Source organism: Prionailurus bengalensis, chromosome A1 (assembly GCF_016509475.1).
Source record: "Prionailurus bengalensis isolate Pbe53 chromosome A1, Fcat_Pben_1.1_paternal_pri, whole genome shotgun sequence".
Taxonomy (NCBI): Eukaryota; Metazoa; Chordata; class Mammalia; order Carnivora; family Felidae; genus Prionailurus; species Prionailurus bengalensis.
The window spans coordinates 229,137,406-229,152,636 of NC_057343.1; the positions used below are offsets into that span (position 1 = coordinate 229,137,406).

The window sequence follows — 15,231 nt, forward strand, 5'->3', positions numbered from 1 at the left end:
ATTATCTGAAGTAATTCAAAAGCACAGTCAGTTCCCTGTCTGAATGCAGAACTTACCAGCGCATGAAAGGGCTGTCTGTACATTCAACACAACATATTTGGAAGCTCAGTTATAACAATCCCTACACAGAGAGACAGTGACACGGCCCACTTCAAAAGAGCTTTGGAAAGCAGAAGCGTGACTCTGGACCTCCGCATGGCCGAGACCCAGTCCAGCAGCCTGCCAGGGAGGACCGTGACAAGAAGCCCTCCACACGCAGACATCATGCTGCTCGGGGCCTCCGGGTGCCAGGATGGAAGGACTCACGGCAGAGGCCAGAGCTCCAACACCAGTCACGTCACAGACTCGGTGCCCCTGAGCCACAGGCTGCAGACATTACTGCCTTACAGATGGATGAGGAGGCATAATGTCCTGATGAGGATGCTATTAACAACAATAAAAAGTAAGGGCAGAAACTCTTGGAGGCAAGAGGAGCCTAAGCAGACAGGACAGCCACATGCAATGCGGCATCCTGGAGGCGGCCCTGGAAATAGGGGGAAACTCAGGGAATCTGAACAAAGGAAGGGCTTCAGTTCACAGCAGCAGCTCAGTATCCGACAACTATAACAAACGTGCCATAGTAAGAAAGCAACCATAAGGGAAGCCGGGGACAGGGTATGGAAACTCTCCCCATCATTTTCACAACTTTTTGGTAAACCTAAAACTGGTCTAAAAAATAAAGTATATTTAAAAAATACACGTGGTTAGCAATCCCCATCAAAATAACACCAGCATTCTTCACAAAGCTAGAACAAATAATTCTAAATTTGTATGGAACCACAAAAGATCCTGAATAGCCAAAGTAATGTTGAAAAAGAAAACCAAAGCTGGAGGCATCACAATCCTGGACTTCAAGCTATACTACAAAGCTATAATCATCAAGACAGTATGGTACTGGCACAAGAACAGACACTCAGATCAATGGAACAGAATAGAGAACCCAGAAATGGACCCCCAAATGTATGGCCGACTAATCTTTGACAAAACAGGAAAGAATATCCAATGGAATAAAGACAATCTCTTCAGCAAGTGGTGCTGGGAAAACTGGACAGCCACATGCAGAAAAATGAACCTGGACTACTTTTCTTACATCATATACAAAAATAAACTCAAAATGGATGAAAGACCTAAATGTAAGACAGGAAGTCATCGAAATCCTAGAGAAGAAAGCAAGCCAAAAACCTCTTTGACCTCAGCCACAGCAACTTCTTACTCAACACGTCTCTGGAGGCAAGGGAAACAAAAGCAAAAATGAACTACTGGGACCTCATCAAAATAAAAAGCTTCTTTCTGCACAGCAAAGGAAACAATCAGCAAAACTAAAAGGCAATCAACAGGATGGGAGAAGATATTTGCAAACGACATATCAGATAAAGGCTTAGTATCCAAAATCTATAGAGAATTTACCAAACTCAACACCCAAAAGTCAAATAATCCAGTGAAGAAATGGGCAAAAGACATGATATGGACACTTCTCCAAAGAAGACATCCAGATGGCCAACTGACACATGAAAAAATGCTCAACATCACTCATCATCAGGGAAATACAAATCAAAACCACAATGAGATACCACCTCACACCTGTCAGAATGGCTAACATTAACAACTCAGGCAACAACAGATGTTGGCGAGGATGCGGAGAAAGAGGATCTCTTTTGCGTTGTTGGTGGCAATGCAAGCTGGTGCAGCCACTCTGGAAAACAGGATGGAGGGTCCTCAAAAAACTAAAAATAGAGAACTACCCTATGTCCCAGCAATTGCACTGCTAGGTATTTATCCAAAGGATACAGGTGTGCTGTTTCAAATGGGCACATGCACCCCAATGTTTATAGCAGCACTATCAACAATAGCCAAAATATGGAAAGAGCCCAAATGTCCACTGAGAGATGAATGGATAAAGAAGATGTGGTATGTATGTGTGTGTGTGTGTGTGTGTATGTATGTGTGTATGTATATATATATATATATATATATATACATATATATATATATACACACACACATACATATACATATACATATACATATACATATACATATACATATACATATACATATACATATACAATGGAGTATTACTCGGCAATCAAAAAGAATGAAATCTTGCCATTTGCAACTACATGGGTGGAACTGGAGGGTATTATGCTAAGCAAAATTAGTCAAAGACATCCTATGACTTCACTCATGTGAGGAATTTAAGATACAAAACAGATGAACACAAGGGAAGAGAAGCAAAAATAATGTAAAAACAGGGAGGGGGACAAAACATAAAAGACTCTAAATATAGAGAACAGAGGGTTGTTGGAGGGGTTGTGTGGGGGGGGGGGAATGGGCTAAATGGGTAAGGGGCATTAAGGAATCTACTCCTGAAATCATTGTTGCACTATATGCTAACTAACTTGGATATAAACTTAAAAAATAAATAGAAAACAAAGAAAAAAATTTCATCAACAGGAAATTAAATAAACTGTGGTTTTTTAGTACAACAAAATATCATGTAGATATTAATAACCCCCCCCAAAAAATATATGTTTATGTAGTTGACCCTTGAACAACGCATGTTTGAACTGCATGGGTCCAAATGTACATGAATTTTTTTTTTCTGATAAATACAGTACTGCAAATATACCTTCCTTATGTTTTATTAACATTTTCTTTTCTAGCTTACTTTACCATAAGACTATGGTATAGAACACATACAACATACAAAATACGTTTATTGACTATTTATGTGATCAATCAGTAAGGCTTCCTGCTCACAGTAGGGCTATTTGTGAAGTTTTGGGGAGTCAAAAGTTATATGTGTAATTTCAACTGCACGGAGGGCTGGGAACCCTCGCCCCATGTTGTTCAAGGTTCAGCTGCATGTGTGTATATGTGTGCAACACATACACACATAAATAGCACATTTTCTTAAAAATTTTAATGTTATTTTTGAGAGAGAGAAACACAGAGTATGGTGGGGGGGGCGAAGAGGGGGAGGGAGACACAGAGTCTGAAGCAGGCTCCAGGCTTCAGCTGTCAGCACAGAGCTCGACGTGAGGCTCGAATTCACAAACTGTGAGATCATGACCTGAGCAGAAGTTGGACGCTTAACCAACTGAGTCACCCAGGCGCCGCATGCATAGCAGCTTTTTTTTAAAAAAGCTTTCACCTGTTGGGGCACCTGGGTGGTTCAGTCGGTTAAGCATCTGACTCTAGGTTTTGGCCCAGGCCGTGACCTCACAGTTCATGAGACTGAGCTCCACGTCAGGCTCTGCCCTGAAAGTGCAGAGCCTGCTTGGGATTCTCTCTCTCTCTCTCTCTCTCTCTGCTCTTCCCTTCCCCACTTGCACACACTCTCTCTCAAAAATAAACATAAAAAGAAAAAAGTTTTCACCTGTGAAACAATTCTTGAGCAGTTTCTACAGTGACCTCACCCAGACGTCTTCTCGTGAGAGGCTGGCTCGGGGCCACTCGGTGCAGCCCCTGGGCACAGAGCAAGCTCTCCCTGCGAAGCTAACAGCATCAAGAGCCCCTGCTACAGAGGATCCCACACGCTGCCTACGAAGGTTCTCTGACCATCGGAGGCTCAATGTGAGGTGACTTTTCTGGGGATGATGGCTTCATGGAGACCTCTGCTGCTCCCCCCAGAGCCTCACCCGGGAGTGGCTCTGCATCTCTGAGCAGAGGATGACGGGGCTTCAGCACTGAAAGAAGCCAACAGAGGATCATGCTTAGGCTGCACACGCACTTATTTTAGGTGCTAAATCCTGTTTTCTCTTGTCACCACAGCCATGAAGTCGCTTACGTCGCATGTGTGATAGGAGGATCCAGACGTGATACTGCCTCCCAACACTGAACATTTTGTTTCTGAAGGCTTTTCCACCTCTTTTCCAGCAGGGAAGGATATCTGAGACAATAATTGCCACAAACAAACAAGTACATGTTTTAATTTTGAAGGACACTAAAGAGCATTTACTCAGCCCCACTTCTCACTTCACACTTGAGGAAATGAGCCCACACGACGGATTCCATGGCTTTCCCTCAGGCCCCAGGAGGCGCTGGTGGAACCAGGGTCGGCATGCAGGGTCTCTGACACCCGCGGCCTTCCTGCGGCCGGAACACACCCCGGACCCACGTGCCACAGAAGAAAACAGATTTCCAACGCGCTGACGGGCATACTGATCACACACGCTGACCTCGGAGCCGCCGGCCCAGGCGCAGCAAGCCCCACCATGAGGACGGCGAGCACGCGAGGTGCAAAGGGGAAGTAACTTGCCCAAGTGAGTCAGGAGGGCCAGGATTGTACAGACAACAAATGCCCAGGCCAGGGTTCCTCTTGCAAGGGGAAATTCAGAACTTCAATTTCTGCTCAAGGGGAGGTGGTGTCAGGGAGATGTTTTAGAGCCTGAAGAGGCCAGACTGCTCCTCCCTTCTGCCTGCCATCCTGTCTCCGAGGGCATCTCTCTGTGGGTCCAGTCCTTCCTCGGAGAGGTGGGCCACCATTCCCCGTGCTGAGGATTAGAGGAGACAGTGTAAGGGCTGGGCCAGGGTGAGGGCTGATCGGTTTCCTCTTTTCTGGAGAAGTAAATTAAAATTGCGTAAGTGCTGGGACTCAGGAAACACTGCAGGGCAGTTCAGACCTTCCTTTCCCTACAGACCCTTGACTGCAACAGTCTGGGACTACCAGAAGATGGCCAGAGGCGACATTTACATAGAATCCAGTGAAAAAGATGGGTTTTCTTGATCTCATTTCAAGGAATAAACACTTCTATTCCATTTCTTTTGTTTTAAAAAACAACAAAGTATGCATATGGAAAACTCTCGAGGTCTTTTATAATAATGTGATAAACAAGAATGATGAGCCAGTACATCTACAATCCATACTAAAAACCCCAGTGTCCTTAATTGTTTAATTGGCCCATTAAGTCCCGGGAATCAAAGCACAGGACACAAGCCTGCCCCCCACCCCGGCCAAACAGGTGATACGGAGCTGAAATGCACTACAACACGATCAAACTCATAATGCTAAGAGCAGAACTGAAAAAGTCTATATGCCATATATTTAGGTACAGCAAAAAAGCGACTACTGACTGCTATCTACACGTGCTAGCGTTTTACCAGAGAAACAATTCTGTGGGGAGCAGAAAAGGGGAAGGTTCTAGGCAAGGAACTGACACATATGAGCACCTGCTGAGTGCCAGGCATATTGTTTATGCAGTCTTATCCCAGCTACCTGGTGAAGGTAGCAATTAGGTATTGTTTTACAGGTAGGAAAACTGAGGCTTGGGTAGATTGAGGAACTTGCCCATGGTCATGAAAGCAGTGGAGGCATTAATAAAGCTAAGAAGTGTTTTTAAAAGGGAAATTGGAGATCCTGTAAGCACATGCCAACCTGAAAGAAACCCCTGATAGTAGACACCAGCCCTAAATTCTCCACTACTAATTTATTTTAAAAGAGAAAACACTATATCTTATGTTTCAAAACGATCACACAGCAAGATGGCAGCCTCGTGTACAGGAGCAAGCATCCACTACCTGTGGCCAATCAGAAATTCAGGGCATATGTTAAAAACATGGAAGCATTCTGTGTATTCACATGCTAAGGACCAGGTATCCGCAAAAGAGGACCATGAGTTCAGAAGCGACCAGGGAATCGGGAGAATGCACCTGATAATCTGCAGAAAATCTTGCCCAAATGTAATGTCTCCTGCTTTCCTAAATGCTACACTTCCTGATCCTGGAAGACGAGATGATTCCACGGCACATATAAAGTTGTTGACAGAATCGGCTTCATGGAGAACACGATCACGACAGGCTACACCTTCGGAAGGCGATCTGAATCTTGGGAGGTAAGCACACGGGAGGGAAGGCAGTGTAAGCTCGCAGGACAGACACCCGTGGGAAGACGCCGTGCCAGAGATTTACTAATCACATCCAAGACATCTGTGCTCCCCAAACCGGCTTCTTCCTTGAACCAGAGTTTTCTGGGCTTGACTGGCTGTTGTAATCACAGCTTCTGAAATCTAAAAAGGCATGCTAACTTGAATACCCACTTAGAAGGTAAAAGAGAAAACGCCTGCCAAAGAGCATCTCCCTTTGCACAGTCATCTTCAGAGAGCTTCATGTGGAAAGCGTGGATTTCTTCTTTAAAGCTCCTGCATGAAGACGAGCTGCGACGTGCTGCACACGCCACCCTGGAAATGCGTCGGCAAGAAGAAATACCTACTCACGATCGCTGTACAACACGGAGGAGGAGTGGATCTTCACATCAGTAGAGAGGAGGTTCCAGCCTCTGCCAGAGCGCTGGCAAAACTGATCCACTTGCCTCCTGCTGTGACCCTGGTGCCTGAAACAAAGCCCCAGCCGGGGGCTCCCGCGGTGGAGCCTGGTGCCTGCAGACGCTGTGCCAGGCTGTGCAACCCGTTTCCACCAAGCTAATCCGACCCCCTCTCGGGTTCCTCCTTCCCGGAACGCCAGAATTGTTCTCCATAATAAATCTATGTTTAGTATGTTTTAAATGAATTCAACCGTACGACTTTCACCACTTCCTTTTCGGGTCTGGTTATGTTACTTCATTGTATGCCTCAAGTCAGCGTTTTGAAGAAGTTGACTGTACGAAAAGTGTATTACATAAATTGCTAATTCTAGAGCTCTAAAGACCATTTAGAATTCATCCCACAAAGGACCCTTCAAAACACGACCCTAAGAACAACGTAGTCAACCTTGAACAAGTACAGAGCAAGTGCAAAAAGGAAGTCTCTTCTCCCTAAACCTCCCCGAATGGTTTTACTTTTGTGAAAATGTTCCAGAAAGTGAAACATGGCCCCTTGTTAAGCACTAACAATACCTCTGCTCCCATATTTAAGGTGCCTCCAAAATCCTGCCCCCAAAATACATAAATATAAAAATATAAATATAAATATAAATATAAACTTAGGTCTCTGCCGTAATCGCTTCTGTTGTAATTTGTTTGGACAGAAATCCGTCAAAGAGGGGACGGCAGAGAAGAAAAGGTGGTAGAGCTCCCTCCAGGGGCCTCACTCCCAGTGCTGCAGCAAGACCGAGGAGGTAGTTCCTTGGGAAGAGCCAGAAAGCCTCAATGAATGAAGCTACACACACAACGTGTAGTTCTGCCTCGATACCAAGGCCACCGTCTGTGTGTGTCCAGACCAAATCCACTGCACACGGTCTTAACAAAGCCAGGCTCCTTATGGAGCTGTCTCGCAGCCAAGAGGTCTTCTGACTTCAAATACTAGTAAAAAGCAATCTTTATTAACCACGGTGCAGGGGCCAGAAAAAGAAGTCCACCCTATATCTCCAGATCTTATGCACCCCCCCCCATTTTATTTGTGGCCAGTTCTTAATCACACGGGGCCATCCCTCTACCTACATGGCCTGATGGTGTACTCAGAGGCAGAGCAAACTACTTTTAGAGCTACTCTGCAATGGTTCGCGGGGTTTCCTCTGAAATTTATCACGTCTCTACGCACATGGCTGCCACGCCCCGGACCCTCGACCTCCACTACCATCTCCCTAGAGCCTGTCACAGAACGAGAAGTTGCCACACATTTGTGGACACGACAGACCAGAGATCTCCCTCTAAAGCGAGTGGAGGGGAATTACATAAGTGGTTGGGTCCCAGTTCCCGGTCAACCACGACAGCCTGCTGAATGCCCGCAGCACGGCCGTGCGTGCAGTTTTATCAGGGACAGGTAGGGCTGGGCTGCAGGAGGCCGCAGGAGACAAGCAGGCACAGCAAAGTGGCACAACACACTTCTAAAGCCACCTGGTAGCTAAAAAATACAGAAGAATCAAGTGATATTCTTCAAGAGAGGGGAGGGCCTATAAATATTTAGGGCTAGAAAGAACTAAAAGAGGGAGAAGTTGGAGATGCCAGGAAAAGAGGTCGTAATTGAAGGGCCCATGTAATGGCAGTGGGTGGAGACAGTAGAGAGCGGACACACGGGGACGTGGCCATGTTCAGGGTGGAGCTCAGAGCCTGCACCCAGCGGCAGGTGGGCAAGAGAGAGAGGCCCACAGACGGAAGAGGTCAGCAGTCTGCACACGGCTCCCCAAGCCCCAGCCCAGCCTCCAACCTTGCTGGCCACATGGTGGTGCTACTCAATAGTCCTACCTACCTGATGTCCCCCATGACTGCTTCTAGTATCTTCTCCTTCTGTCACCAAGCTGAATTTTACAAACTGCAGGTGTCTGCTTAGACATCAACAACTGCCAGGGAAAGGCCTCTGACAGGTGGCCATGCCTATTCAGAAGCACCTGCTCTGGCCTGCTGCTACCCACCCTCTGTCCCCCACACCCTGTGGCTGTCAGAGTGCCTGACGCATGGCCAGTAGCCCTCCAGAGGGAGGGAGAGTGGGTGCAGATGTTTGCAAAGTGAACAGAAGTATATTTAAGGTTTCTTTTGAAGCACAGCTCAGATCTAGGGTTGTTAAGCACTTTCAGTGTAAGAGGGAGTGAGTAGGGTGCCCCTTAGAGTCCCAGGGACAATGAGCAGTGATAAGGAAGGACTGGGACTCAGCTGGGTAGAGGCAGGAGCCTCTCTCTGAGGAGTAAAAAGCAGACCACAGCTAAGGTGCTACTTTAGCCCTTGGCCTACCCTAGAAACCTTTGGGCAGAAACGTTCTCTACAAAGGAAGTCTGCTCACTCTTGCTGCCCCCTGAGAACCTGTGTTCACAGCTCTGATGGTGACCTTAGACCCAAGGAAATGAGTTTACCATGAAAAGTAAAGTAACGTCAGCCACACAAGAGACTTGTGTAATTTAGAATGGAAGGTGGCACAGGAACTGGAGGGAGAAGGGTTGATGGGGTGCCAATCGCACGGGAACATTTGGTGGACCATTGTCCCCGTCAGAGCAAGCTCGGGACAGCCCAGCCTGCCATCACGGGTTACCATACTATTTGGGGGTTGGGGGGGGTTCCCCATCTCCAGAGCCTGGCTGTTGGCAGTTCTGCCTCCAACTTTCTTTGGGGCCCCAAGTCTCCGCTCATATGACACAACCTTCCTACCCATCCCCAAACCACGTCGGCCACGGCAGTAGCTTATCTCACAGAAAACACGAAGCGGAGATAAAAGCACATTTTCCACATTTCTTCTGCTGTAAGACGAAGGCGAAATATTTTCCAACAGGCATGAGGTAGGGATGCCACAAACAAAACAGACAAGAAAAACACTCCAAAGGTGCCTCTTGGTTTGGCAAGGCTGCTGGACACACAATCTCCTCTGGCTCATTTCTTGAGATGAGGAAAGCAGGAATGTTGGGATTGGCACTTCTATTTCCTATGTGAGGATGTGTAAAGAAGGCAACTTATTAAAGGCATTTCCACTGAACAAGACTTAAGTGCAGACTGTTTTGTTATCCCGTAACTCAGTCCCAGATTCAGTTTCCCAAATGAGTATGGACCCGAACCCTCTGTCGTGCAAAACCTGTGAACACACGGCCACAGTTTACTCCTACTGTGACTTACAGAAGAGACCATGCTGCTGGATGTATACTGACACTCTTCCTTTTATAAGGGAAGAATCTCTTCCTTTCTAATAATGTTTTCAGGCTTTCCAGCCTATTTGCATAATATTAATATCCCTAAATCAGTTTTATTTTGGTTAATATTTGCCTGGCGGACCTTTCTCTAACAGGTTATATACTTCCAAATTTCCTGGGTATTTATGCATTAGGTGTGCCCTCTGAAAAAAACATACAGCAAGATTTTTAAGAGATAATCAATCTTTTGTCTCTTAACAAAAGTAAAATGGTAAAATCTATTTTGCATTTACTGTAATTACCGATACTTATGAACAAGTTACTACATCTTATTTTGCGATTTCGATCGTGATTTTTGTTTTCCTTGTTTCTTTTGTTTCCACCAGACCCATACGCGTGAATTTTTCTTTTTTTTCAGCCAGTTTTCTGTATTTCCTTCCCTCCTACGCTTACTAGGAAGTGATGCTTTCCATCCCTATGCTGTCAGTGGCTACTGCACACTTGAGTTTACAAGTGTCAGGTAAGCAGAAGGTCCTGCCACCCTCGGAACCTTCCATCTCCCATGTTAGAGTGTTCTGACACATCAGTCCTGTTCTGCTTTTAACAATCCCCAAACCCACTATCTGCTGTCTACATGGTCAATCCTTTGATTTACAAATACATTTACCAATTTCTATGCTCATTCTTGATCCTAGTCCTTTCTTTTCATACTTCCCTTTTTATTCATTTAACTAACTCATTCAGTACCTATCTGCTGATCACCTAAGTATGCCAGGCACTGCCCTGGGTTGCAGTCATAGAGAAGTGAACAAAACAAAGTCCCTGTTCTCGCGGTGTCCGCGTTACAGTGGGTACTTGTGTTACTAATACTAAACTGCATGCTTTAGTTCTTCTGGTTAAGTATTGGAGTAGCAAACTCTCTCACTCTCGGTCTACACTTTATCCTCATCATTGAATGACAGTTCAGCTGGATCTGGAATTCCAGACTATTCTTCCAACTTCCAGAACCTGTGGTTGCTGGTGAGAAGTCGGCTGTCTTTCTAATAGCCCTTCTCACTGGGGTTCTTTGGTCATTTCTCTCTTCTTGATTTTACACTTTGTCTTCGATGTTCCTCAGTTTTGCCACAACGTGCTTCGGTTTGGACGTGTCTTACTAGACGACTTCTTTTTAAAGTAACTTTCCCCACACCTCCTTATAACTTCCATTTAATATGGAACAGACATACACACACGTCACGTTATTGCAATTTCTCCCTCCTTCACTCTGCTTGCAAAAAAAAAAAAAAAAAAAAAATTCCAAAAAAACACATTTACCAAGTAACAAGTCGTAGGAGTGCCCTGGCCTAGGTGCTTTATATGATGCTACCACATACATACCTGACTTCCTCTCTAGAAGCCTTTACTGTACCTACTTTCCAGATAAGGAAGTTAATCTTAGAAATGTAAAGAGATTTTTCCAAGTGACACAGCTAGTGAACATTATAACCAATGCTCCAACTCCACAAATCCCCTGCTCTAAACACACTCCACACCCTGCCGCCTGTTTCTAAACACACACATTGAAAAGAAGTGGATAAGCAGCAAGAAATGCTGGCCCATCGTTACAGAACTGTTACTGTCTGATTATACACTGAAATTTCACAAGCTGTCAATAGACACTGGTACAATGAATACGTCAAAAACATCCGGGACGTCACTTACGACACATCCTTCTGCATAGGCAAGGACAACCTCACGCTCAGATCTGAGCATCACCTCTTCTGAATCACCTTTCAACATATCTAGCCAAGGCTAACTTATCTTGGATATGGTTAAAACTAATTCAAAACCGAGCTCATAGGTATTTAGGGGAGGAACTAATAAAAGCCATTGTTTTACCTGGGCTACTTCTTCAAAATCTTCATGGCGTTTCTGCAAAGCTCTGGCCCGATGAAGTGATTTCCCCACACCCGTATGTTTGCTGAGAAATGCTTCGCCATGATTCTCAATCCAGTCCAGCACCTACAATAAAAGACAGGTACATGTGCCATAAAAACAATGTTCTGCCCTGTTTAATAGTTAGGACTATCCACTGAAGATACACTCTGTTGTCAAAACTATAACAAGATGCAAAGGAGAGGGAAAAAACTAGAAGCAGTTGGACACTAACACATCTGATCAGTTTTCCCACCATGATTTTCAACAGCTCTTACTGTAAAACCGTTAAGTCTGTCTCTGTATAAACATTACGTGCCATAATGATTAAATCTCACCTCATTTTATGCATGACAGAGCCTCCAAAACTGAGTAGGTTTTGGATAAGATAGTGGTTATCAAGCCAGACAACCAGTTTAGCTTAACATTTTTACAAGGCTCAAAGCTTCACAACTCAGGCAATTCAAGTTTAACTACAGAGTTAATGTTTTTCTGTCTCTTCTTTAGAACCCTGAAAACACAGAAGTAAAACCTAAGAAAACAAAACACTTAAATGCCTCTGTCCCCGTCTTTGAGGATAATTTATTCTGTAAACTACTAAGCTGTTGGGAAAGCTAAACACTCCATGAATTTAATTACTTAAAAGTTCTTGCAAGTTGACAAGTTGACTATATAAAGAAAGGGAGTACAAGGTAGGCAGTGTGACATGATGTTTTCAAGTTCAGAGTCGGCCTAGAGCATAGTTCATTGGTTCCTATACTTGAAAAACCACAAAGAAACCTGACAATATCTAAAAAACAAAATCTAAAAAAATACACTACCATCAAATGTACACTTTGCCTCATTTTTTTAGTTTATTTATTTATTTGGGGGGACGGGGCGGAAGGGAGAGGGAAAGAATCTCAAGCAGGCTCCACATTTGTCAGACCAGAGCTCAACACGGGGCTCAAGCTCACAAACCGTGAGATCATGACCTGAACCAAAATCAAGAGTTGGAGGCTTAACCGACTGAGCCACCCAGGCGCCCGCCCCTGCTTTGCCTCTTTCTGATGGAGAAAAGATAATTAGCAAAAAATAGGTCAGTGACATCTTTCACTAAAAACTAAAACTTTAGATACAAGATATTTAAATATTTGAATACATTTGTTAACGTACTGCTGAAGGCCACTCCCCATACTTCACATTGAGTAACTATGGTAACCAAGAATATGGATCAAAACTATCTGTGACTGAAGAACCAACTGGGAAATGTACCGCCAGAACAGTGGTCTGGAGGAAAACCTAGAAGCAGACTAGTCATGGCACTAATGGCAAAATGAAAGGGGCCTTAACTTGGGCTTCATAGCTATGAAAAGGGTCCCTTGCCCTTTGCTACCTGCACTAGAGATCAGCTGTGCAGACAGAGCTCTTAAAAAAAAAAAAAAAAAAAAAAAAAAAAAAAGAGGCAGCTGGTAAGGGCCAGTTGTGCAGGGACAACTGGACCTATTATCCATTGCTCCAAACCTGTGACCGTCAGAAGCCAAGGGTCTGACTGAGGGCCCTTTCTGCATAGAGTTTAGCAAAGTTAGTAGCATGTGAACATAAAATAGCTTGCAAACCTGAATAACTCGCCGGCGGCCCTCTTAGGTACCCTATAAGATGAGCAGACGTGTATGTACGTGGAGGAGGTGGGGCGAGGCACAGAGGCCAAGCCTTCCAGCAAGTGCTAAAGCTACACATTTACCTTATTACTACAGCTCATTTCTGAGCTCTTTCGTCAACACCACCAATCTGCTAGCCACCTGGGGTCACACTATCAGAGCAATTCTTAGTGGATCTACATGTACTCTGTTACCTCACTCCCAGTCCTCCTGAAAGCTCTCGATTCTACCCTTCATTTCTAGCCCCGGCTGCACACCTGGGGTCTAGCTGTGTGTTGTTGGGCAAGTTCTCTATCGTTTCTGGACAAGAAGCTTCCCCAGTGCTCAGTGCTGATAATAATGGGGAGTTGTGAGTATTCAGCGAGATCTCCGTTAAGCACACCAGTACCAACGTGGTGAACACACAGCACGCGTGACATCCGCACCCTTAAACCACATGGGGCTCAGACTCACGACCAGGAGATCAAGAGTCAAACGCTCTACCAACTGAGTCAGCCAAGTGCCCCTATCCATTGTTTTTTAATTAGTGCGCTTAGCACATTATTTTCCTTTCTTGAGACAAAAGAGAAAACACATGTTAGTACTACCATTAGTAAGTAGTGCCACATTCACGCCTGACTTCAAGGATGACATAAGCCGCTGAGTTGTTTACATAAGTCTCTTAATATATATTATCAAACACAGATCCACTCCCAAGAAATGTCCACTGACAACTTCAAGACATTTTAGCCTCAAAGGATGGAATATGCCTCCGGGCAGGAAGCCAAAACCACGCAGAAGACAAGGATCAAATATTTTAAGCTTGAAAAGAACTCAAAGAAATGTAAGTAATACCTATGCTATAGCCAATCTGCCTATCAGATCTGTATGAAGGGCTAAGAGAGTTTTCTTTTTAGCTACAGTATATTCCTTATATTCTTCACCTTTACTGTTAAAAGAAAATCTGAGGGGTGTCTGGGTGCCTCTGTTGGTTAAGCATCCGACTTCGGCTCAGGTCATGATCTCACGGTTGGTGAGTTTGAGCCCTGCATTGGGCTCTGTGCTGACAGCTTGGAGCCTGGAACCTGCTTCAGATTCTGTGACTCCCTCGCTCTCTGCCCCTCCCCCACACTCTGTCTCTCTCAAATGTTAAAAAAATTAAAGAAAAAAAAGAAAGAAAATTTGAGCCACTAGTAAGCAGCAACCTGATTACTGGTAACTCAATACAGATTTGAAATAAAGGCACAATTTCAAAAAGTAAAAGGTAAACATTATTTGGTAGAAAGGGCTGAGGAAGCAAAATACAGAATTTTAAAAATATAAAAATTTGTTTTTTAAGCCTAAGAAAAGTCAGGAAGCATAACCAACCAACTCAGGGTTACAATTTTTCTTTAATTAGTGGTTCTTTTAGACAGAATTGTAAATACCAGGTGAAGATATATTTCCAACAAACATGAAAGTAATTCAAAGAAGGTGTACAAATGCCAAGCACTTAAAAAAAGAAAAAGTGGCAGACACTTGTGAAATCCAGCTGGTGTTCAAAACCAAATTCCCCCACAAGGCTTTGGCTTCTTTTAGAAGTTGGAGAACATTTCCCAGGTTGCCAAGGAATCCTGAATCAATACACATGTCCAAAGAGCATTTCAAAGACATGCTTGTGGAATCTCTTCCATTTAAAACACAAAAATATTTGCAAATCAGGGGTTTCATCAACTTAGTCCAGCCAGCCGCCTCCCTGACCTGAGCTATGGCCGCAGCTGTCATTTATCTTGTGACCCCAACCCTAGAAATCCCTCAAACCCCGGCCCAGGCTTTGCTGCTCTGTGGCTAGACTGCAGGAAAAGGACCCAAGTGACGCCTTCCCACAGTCTACCTGGTCCCTGGGCAGGATAACAAAGCTGGGAGGCCAACGCACCTTGCTCTCGGCTCGGAGGATGTGGTGCAAGCTCATTCCTCTGTACATCGGTGCCCTCTAATGGACACAGTGACAGCCCCAATGTCAAGGTCACTCCGAAGTGAGCCACCAACACAACACAGATAAGGTCTCAGCATCCAAGTCAAAATGTCAGATGTGGAGGAAACCTGACAGATTGTGTAGCTTAACTCCCTGTTTGTAATTACAGAATAGATCATGATGACAGCAAGTATGATTCTGTTCACTTCTTAATCATCA

The 15,231-nt window shown here is 44.6% G+C and overlaps 1 protein-coding gene across 3 annotated transcripts in view; it reads right to left on the reverse strand.

Annotated features, from left to right (window-relative positions):
* The window catches only part of TRIO (trio Rho guanine nucleotide exchange factor), a 353,227-nt gene that overhangs the window by 160,350 nt on the left and 177,646 nt on the right, over window positions 1–15,231 (reverse strand). For all 3 annotated transcript variants that reach the window (XM_043601001.1, XM_043601003.1, XM_043601009.1), the window contains exon 10: window positions 11,404–11,526. In XM_043601001.1, coding sequence (XP_043456936.1) covers window positions 11,404–11,526 — 123 coding nt within the window. The remainder of the gene's footprint in view (window positions 1–11,403; window positions 11,527–15,231) is intronic.